The sequence below is a fragment of the Frankliniella occidentalis genome, unplaced genomic scaffold, assembly GCF_000697945.3.
Source record: "Frankliniella occidentalis isolate FOCC.00 unplaced genomic scaffold, Focc_3.1 Scaffold44, whole genome shotgun sequence".
NCBI classification, from domain to species: domain Eukaryota; kingdom Metazoa; phylum Arthropoda; class Insecta; order Thysanoptera; family Thripidae; genus Frankliniella; species Frankliniella occidentalis.
Window position 1 is genome coordinate 1,438,973 of NW_026267174.1, and position 7,450 is coordinate 1,446,422.

Sequence of the window (7,450 nt, forward strand, 5' to 3'; positions counted from 1 at the left end):
CCGTTAGCTGGGGTAGGCAAGGCGCTGCGCACGCGTGCCCACTCGTGCTCATGTTGCCTACCCGCCCGGCGCTCCGTTAGCACCCCCAAACTGAGCTACTTTCTGTATGATCATGCGGGAGTGCATCATTGAGCAGTTCTCACCACGCCCCCCACCAACCCTTTGCAAATGAATGATTTATTTTAATTGCCACAGAAAATCAGGCCAATTAGTCACTCGGCGTCTCTCTCTTTTCCAGCTTATTCGGAGTACATCTTTGATCCCTGCGGCGCCATGCCGATAAAATGCAACGTTTGCGCCAAAGATCTATCGTCAGCGGAGACTCTAAGGGTGCACATGAAGACACACACAGGAGATAAACCTTTCCAATGCGACGTGTGCTTCAGAACGTGCCGTTCAAGTTCCGAACTGACAGTTCATCTCCGATCCCACAACCGCAAGAAGCCTTTCAAGTGCTCTGTGTGCTGCGTGGGCTTTCCCACAAGTTCCGAACTGCGCATACACATGCGAATTCACACTGGAGAAAAGCCGTACGAATGCACAGTTTGCAAGATGCAGTTCTGTCAATCCGGTCACCTTATTTCGCACATGCGAACTCACACTGGAGAAAAGCTATACGACTGCATCATTTGCTCCAAAAGGTTCGGGCAATCAAGATGTCTAAAAGTACATATGTTAGTCCACAGCGGAGAAAAGCCACACCAGTGCACCGTATGCAAGATGCAGTTCCGTCAACCCGGTGGCCTTATTGCGCACATGCGAACTCACACTGGAGAAAAACCATACAAATGCACGGTTTGCCCAAAGAGATTCAAACAGTCGGGCACTTTGAAAACACACATGTTAACCCACACCGGAGAAAAGCCATTCCAGTGCAGCGTGTGTCAGCAGGGCTTTACTATAGCGTCTAGTCTGCGGAGTCATTTACAAGCGCATCATTTAGAAGGACCATGTTACGTGTGTTCTATGTGCCAGAAGGAGTACTCCACAACGCAATCCTTACAGTCACACATGCGAATAGTGCACTCTGGAGGAAAAAGAATTAAATGCGCTGCATGTAGCAAGACCTTTGCTCATCCGAGGAACCTGCAGAAACATATGATACTCCACAGCGGAGATAAGCCATCATTCGAGTGCCCTGTTTGCCATTACAGGTGTGCTTATGTTGGCAATCTGCGAAATCATATCAGGAGGCATACTAATGAGAAAGCATTCGAGTGCTCCGAGTGTGTCAAGACTTTCTTCTCAGCGGATGAGCTGAGGCGTCATTTCCGAACTCACACGGGTGAGAAGCCATATGCGTGCACTGAGTGTCCAAAGAAATTTGCAGCATCAGGCGATCTGCTGAAACATCGACGAACTCACACGGGAGAGAAGCCATATGCGTGCACAGAGTGTCAATGGAAATTTGCAGGAGCAGGCGATCTACGGAAACACATACGGAGGATGCACACAGGCGAAAAGCCTCATGAATGCACCGTGTGCAACAAGAAGTTTGCACTCGTAAGCAATATGCGGCTTCACATGCAATGCCATATTGGTAAGAAGATCTACGAGTGTACCGTGTGCCACAAGAAATTCTCTCGATCTTCCTATCTGCGAAGCCATCTACTACGGATGCACACTGGCGAAGAGCCATTTGAGTGCAAAGTGTGTCATAAGGAATGTGCAGATTCAGACGATCTGGGTAAACACATACGGACGCACTCAGGTGAAAAGCCTTTTCAGTCCAGTGTTCGCCAGAAGTTCGCCCAAACAGACAACATGTGGAAACACGCGCAATCTCATATTGACAAGAAGACCTGGTACAAGTGCACTGAGTGTCAGAAAAAATTCTCTCGATCTGGGAGCCTCTTATTACATCTGGAACTACATCTACAAACACACAAACCAGAAAACGTTTCTGCAACTGGGTGTTCTTAGACATGTCCGTGCCAAATTACAATGTACCCCCTGCGAACCTGCTGGGGCTTAATCATCGATTTGTAATCAGGATAACTTTGTGGTAAATTCAAACTAGCCCATGTATGGCGTATGATCTTTCAACTTTGTTCATAGTTCTCTACCTAACTTAAAGAAGACCGTCTGCATGGCAGGCAGCAGGTCAACTCTCGTCTGCTTCAATTGGTTCTATTTGTTCGCCATTTTGGCATTACCTTTGCAAAAAGTCGGCGCTGAGCACCTACTCGCACTCATAGCTTCCCTAGTGTGTCATTCATTCTGTGTTGATGGTATAGTGTCGGTGTCCTATTTATCTAAGATCGCATCTAAGATGCTTGCTGATCATATATTGTGCGGGCGCATGTTTAGAATTCGTTCGCTGTAGACCTGTGTTTGAATAAATACGAAAATCCATATGTTCGTATACTTTTGGGTTTGGAGGTGGAGAGCCCTTTTTTGTCACTCACGTTTTCAGGTACCTGTTGGTGAAGGCGAGATCTTCCTGGATGCTGTGGTCCAGCCGGGCCGCCGCTGGAGGCGGCACCACAAACGCTTTGCGCGGTGCGTGTCGGGTCGCACCCGAATGGGATCGCTCGCATGTCGTCTGTTCCGCCGCGCTGGACTGGCTGAGTGGCTGCGCTGCTGGAGCCGGAAAAGAGGAGGAGAGGAGTGGGGGAGGGGATTTCGGGTTCGTCGCTCCAGCTGGCCGCATGGTGTCACCGAGGAGAGGTACTTCACGCAAATCAGTATACTCCCTCTAAAAATACGCGACGAAAAAAAAGAAAGAAAAAGAAACACGGTCGACGGAAAAAATAAAAAAATGTGGTAAAAAAGCAAATTGTTTAGAAATTTTAAAAAATCATGAAAAAAAATTGTGGGCTCATGAATTTATGTAAGTGCCCGTCGGGTGTCACAAGGCAATTCGGCACGACCATTGAGCAGCACTGCGATAAAGAAGAGGCAGAAGACGACGATGGGCGGCGGCGGAAGTAGCGATTTGTCTGAACCGGTTCCGCCGCACCGCTGCCCGCACTCATGGACTCCCGTCGTGATTTGACCCGGCGCTGTGAGCTGTCCCCCTCCCTCCTTTCCTGCCTCATGATTAGTGCCCCAGTGAGTGTGTGTGCAGGGCGGGCAGGGTGCCGGTTTTGAGGCGGACTTGAGCGGCCGCTTCCTCCTGCCGCGCATACGTTTCACGTCAGTTGCAGAAACAGCACCCCGGAGCATAAAACTTGTGCGCGCGCTTGTGCTGCTTCGTCCGTTCTCCTTTCGGCCCCGAGATTTTGCCATTTCTTCTTTCTCTCTTTCTCTCTCTCCCTTTCTCAGCTCTCCTTTTTTTCTTCTTCTCATGGAGCGCGCTACCCCACCCCGCCTATTTACTCGCCCCGTCCCGTTCTCGGGAATCTGTTTGCGGTGTAGGGCGGGGCGCTGCGCCCGTCGGAATCCGCGCGCGCCGCCGCCGCGAGTTTGAAAAGTGGTGCAGCGTTGTGGGAGGAGGCGGCGGAGGCGGCGGCGGCGGCGGAGGCCTGACCTTGCGCACCGTGAAAGTGATGCGACTTGTCTGGTAAATAGTTACCCTCTCTTTGGCACACTGCTCGCTCGCGGCTTATCTCCTCTCTTGCTTGCCGGCGGTCGTTGCCGATGTGAAATGAAATGTGAGCTCTTGGGGGGGGGGGGGGGGAAAGAGAGATGGGAGGAGTTCCAGAATAACAGTGAATCAGAGAGGACGCTGCCTTTGTCGCCGCCGCATCGCCCGCCGAGGTCGTAAGGCCGCCGATGGCCGGTCATCAGCTGATCATCAATCATCAATTACCGCTCTGCCGCTCACTTCCGCGGGGGACGCCGTTCAACACAAAGTGACAGTCAAGCGGAACCCGCGTCGTGTTCTCATCCGTGTAATCTATCGCACCATTTGCGAGGATAGGAAGATGATGCGGATCTGTGGCCTTTTGCAGAGGACAATGTAGAAATAGTATAGTATTTTGATGTAAAGTGATTGAGGGGTACGTATCGAATCGAAGTAATGTACGTAAGGGGGGGGGGGTCGTGTAAAGTGCATTGAGAGGTATGCAGCACCGGGCCGCTCGCATCGAGACCGTGTAGCGCAGTGCCTGGGCTATCGGCCGGCTCATGCATTGAGAAATGACCTCCCTCCCTCCACTCCCCATTCCTCCCGCCCTCCCTCCCTCCCTCCCCAGGGACGGCGGTGGCCGGGGCGCACCGCACGGTGTTGTAGGGGAGATCTGCTGTTGGCGATTTCATTGGCCCGATGTGCACTGCTGCATAGCTTGTGCTCGTGTAGGGCCCGGGCCAGGCCGAGGTGTTGCCCCCATCGCTCGTTAGCGCAAACAGGCCAGTGGCTTGGGTGCCGCGCGCCGAGGAACAGACGGAAGGAGGGAAAAAAAACTAGCGTTGGACTCAACGGTTCAAGTACTTACATACCGCCGGAAAACCCTCGCTAACTGAGCGCGTGTTAAGTTTCTGTGCATTCGAGTAGGCCAGCGCTCAATATCGTACTCACCTGGCAATGAAACAAAAAATGAAAACAAAAACAACTTTTAAAGCAGCAACCTCGCAGTTTGAAGTTTTCCACCCGTTTACCTCACCTGGTAATGCCTTGGCCTCGGGTAACAATTGACTGTCGGCTCTAATGTGGGGTGCTTAGCGACTCTGTCCTGCGCTGTCTAGGTCAGGGCGTGGCGATGCGTGGCGATGCGTTTGATGCTCGGCCCCCGCTGCTGTCTGGGAGTACCGCTAGCCCGACCGACCAGTTCCCCCTTCGGCCCCGCCCCGCCACGCTCCGCGAGCTCCTTGCGATTCTCCTCCTCTCCTCTCCCCTCTCACTCTGTCACGCTCGTGACGCGCGACTGTTGTTCCTGTCGCGTGCGGGTCGTGTGCGATATGCTTTATGACTCCCATGAGGTCTCGTGGTATTTACCGTGCACCTACTCGCTAGAACGTTTCCTAGATAAGATGTAGATATCGTCGAATTTTCTTTTCATATCTATCCTTGTGCGCTTCTTTGCCGTCTCGACCGACAACGTCGAATTGAGCACAGGAGGATGTAGTAAACAAATATTTATTTTGTTCCGAATTGCCCTCCGCAGTGACGAAGAGAGGACACAGAACAGCACGACCGCCTTTGCGTTTGCGTGTCTCCCTAGCTGGACCGCTTTGACCGCTCCCGGCCGGTCCTGCTACATGTGGGTCTCATCAGGCGCCCCCCTTCCGATTTAAATCTCCCGCGGCTCCACCACACTTCCGGTCGGGCGTCTCCCCGGCGCCGCACTACGGCCGGAAGCAAACTGGTCTACCCTAATTGTTTTTGCTCTTCTTTTTTCTTCCTCTTGATGTCTGTCCTCTGAGTGGCGCGCCACTACTGTTGTCGCGTTGTTATTCCGCCTGGTTTGGCTGCTGGCTCTGGTCCGCCATTAGCGCTGCTGCACATCGAGCGCAGGCGGCCGCGGGCCACCGTGACGCGCGCACGACGACGCACTGCTGCTGCTACTGCAAAAGTAAATCTCAACCCTCTTTTGTATGATGATGTCTTTTTGTCGCTTGTCGCGCTTTGCGCGCGCCTGACCGAGGATATAAGGATGCGATTGAGGCCACCGTGTTCACGGAAAAAATATTAACTGCGTTTAGCTAAACAAATAGCTAAATGAGGGATACACGGGGATACATTAATTATTTAGCCATGTCGGTAGAAATTCGGCTATGTTGAGCTACATAGCTATTTTTTTTTAGCAAAGCTAAATAGCAATAAATAGAATCCGAATTCTTTGGTGACATATCTAGCTACATAGCTATATAATGAGTTATTCCGTATTTAGCTGCTGAACTTTAATTTTTCCCGTTTGTTTGGCAGTGGAGCGTCCCGCGCCGGGTCATGCCGCTTACGGCTGCCGCTGCCAAACTGGCCGCGAGCTGCAGCCGTCAGTTGGGTCCTAATGACGCGTCGGCCGATTAATACCCTCTTTTTTCGCTCTCTCTCTCTCTCTCTCTCTCTCTCTCTCTCTCTCTCTCTCTCTCTCTCTCTCTCTCTCTCTGCACCGTCCATTAGCGGACCAAATCCTATGTGTGTCTCACCGTTAGAGGCGAGCGCGGCGCAGCAGCAGCATCTCTCCTAATGCCGTGCACGGCACGCTTATGCTGTGCGGAAGTCTCCAGCAGCGGCCTGCAACAGCCTCCAGCGGAGCCTCCAGCGGAGCCTCCAGCGGAGCCTCCAGCGGAGCCTCCAGCGAAGCCTCCAGCGGAGCCTCCAGTAGCCCCCAGCGACGGCCTCTAGCAGCATCAATCGCTTTGAGGGTCGCCATGGAATGTAGCTTGAAATGTCTAGGATTTGGGCTAGAAAAGTTTCAGGGAATTTTTGCAACCATGATCCCGTTTTCCCGGTATTTTCCCCAAATTATCCTATTTTTCTGGTTGTTTTGGTATTTTTTGGGAGAATCAACTCGCGGATTTTCGACATTCTTCCCTTTTTCTGGACCCGTCCGAATGTGGGATCTTGTGTCACACCTGATTCTTAGCTTCCCGCAGCAGACTTACCTTTCCCTTAACTGGCGGACCCCGTTGCCCGCGACGTGTCCGGCACCTTGCCGCCTTCACCACTGTGTGTGTAATTAGCCAAAGCCAAAAGAACCCATTTTCTTCCCTTTTTTTTCATTTCTACCTTCCCTATTTCCTTTTCTAGAAGTTCTTGCTGGCGGACGGTTTGCAGTCGTCCCCCCTTCCCCCCTTGCTGCCCTGTGTACTGTGTGCCCATTAGGCCCCTGGCGCTAAACGCGGCCTGGTCTTCTTCCTTGCGCCGGCCACGCCCCCCACCCCGCCCTGCAGAACGAAATAATAATAAAGTTTATTTACTTTCCGGTGAATTCCTTGGCCTGCAGCGTGCAATGCGAGCAGCAAAGTACAAGCAAGAGGCAGACGTTTTCTCTTTTCACATCTGTGCGTTTTGGTGCTGCTTGTGGTGAGGGCTTTCCCGATGAAACTCAATGAACGAGTGTGTTCACCTTTTTTAGTCGGGTGTTAGCACGGTAGGTCAGTGACTCGTAGGCCGAACCATGACGTGAAGCCGCGGAGAGAGAGAGACAGAGACGCGTCCCTCAGGTCAGTCACGCCCCCGCTCCCACTCTGTTGACTTTTTCTGGACCTAAAGCAAGAGAGACGGCGCGTGTGCCGTCTGGACCATGTCCTCTGAATGTGTGGGTATTCGCGTTCGCACAGGTGTGTTCGCTCGCTCTCTCTGCTCCTGTCCGCTCCGCTCTGCAAGGGAAATGGATTCGGAGCTGCTGAGCTGGGCGTTCCCTCTTTTTCACTCTGTTCCGGGGGGCACGTCGCCACGCCCCCCCCCCCCTCTCTCTCCCTCTCTCGGCCGCTCTCTCGCTGGCTCCGACGCGCCCCGACGGACAGATCGGAAAAGTGAGTCTGGGTCGGGCGGAATGGGCCGCGGGGGCGTCATTGGCAGATGGCCGTGGGACCTGGCGAGCCCGGCCCCCGCCACGCCCCG

The 7,450-nt window shown here is 53.0% G+C and overlaps 2 protein-coding genes across 2 annotated transcripts in view; both read left to right on the forward strand.

The window, feature by feature from the left end:
* Nucleotides 1-2,357, forward strand: part of LOC127749306 (zinc finger protein 271-like) — a 36,876-nt gene extending 34,519 nt beyond the window's left edge. Inside the window, exon 3 of the mRNA XM_052266959.1 lies at nt 239-2,357. Coding sequence (XP_052122919.1) covers nt 274-1,923 — 1,650 coding nt within the window. The 5' untranslated portion in view covers nt 239-273 and the 3' untranslated portion in view covers nt 1,924-2,357. The remainder of the gene's footprint in view (nt 1-238) is intronic.
* Nucleotides 1-7,450, forward strand: part of LOC113212024 (zinc finger protein 26-like) — a 66,416-nt gene that overhangs the window by 36,724 nt on the left and 22,242 nt on the right. The gene's annotated exons all lie outside the window — the stretch shown is intronic.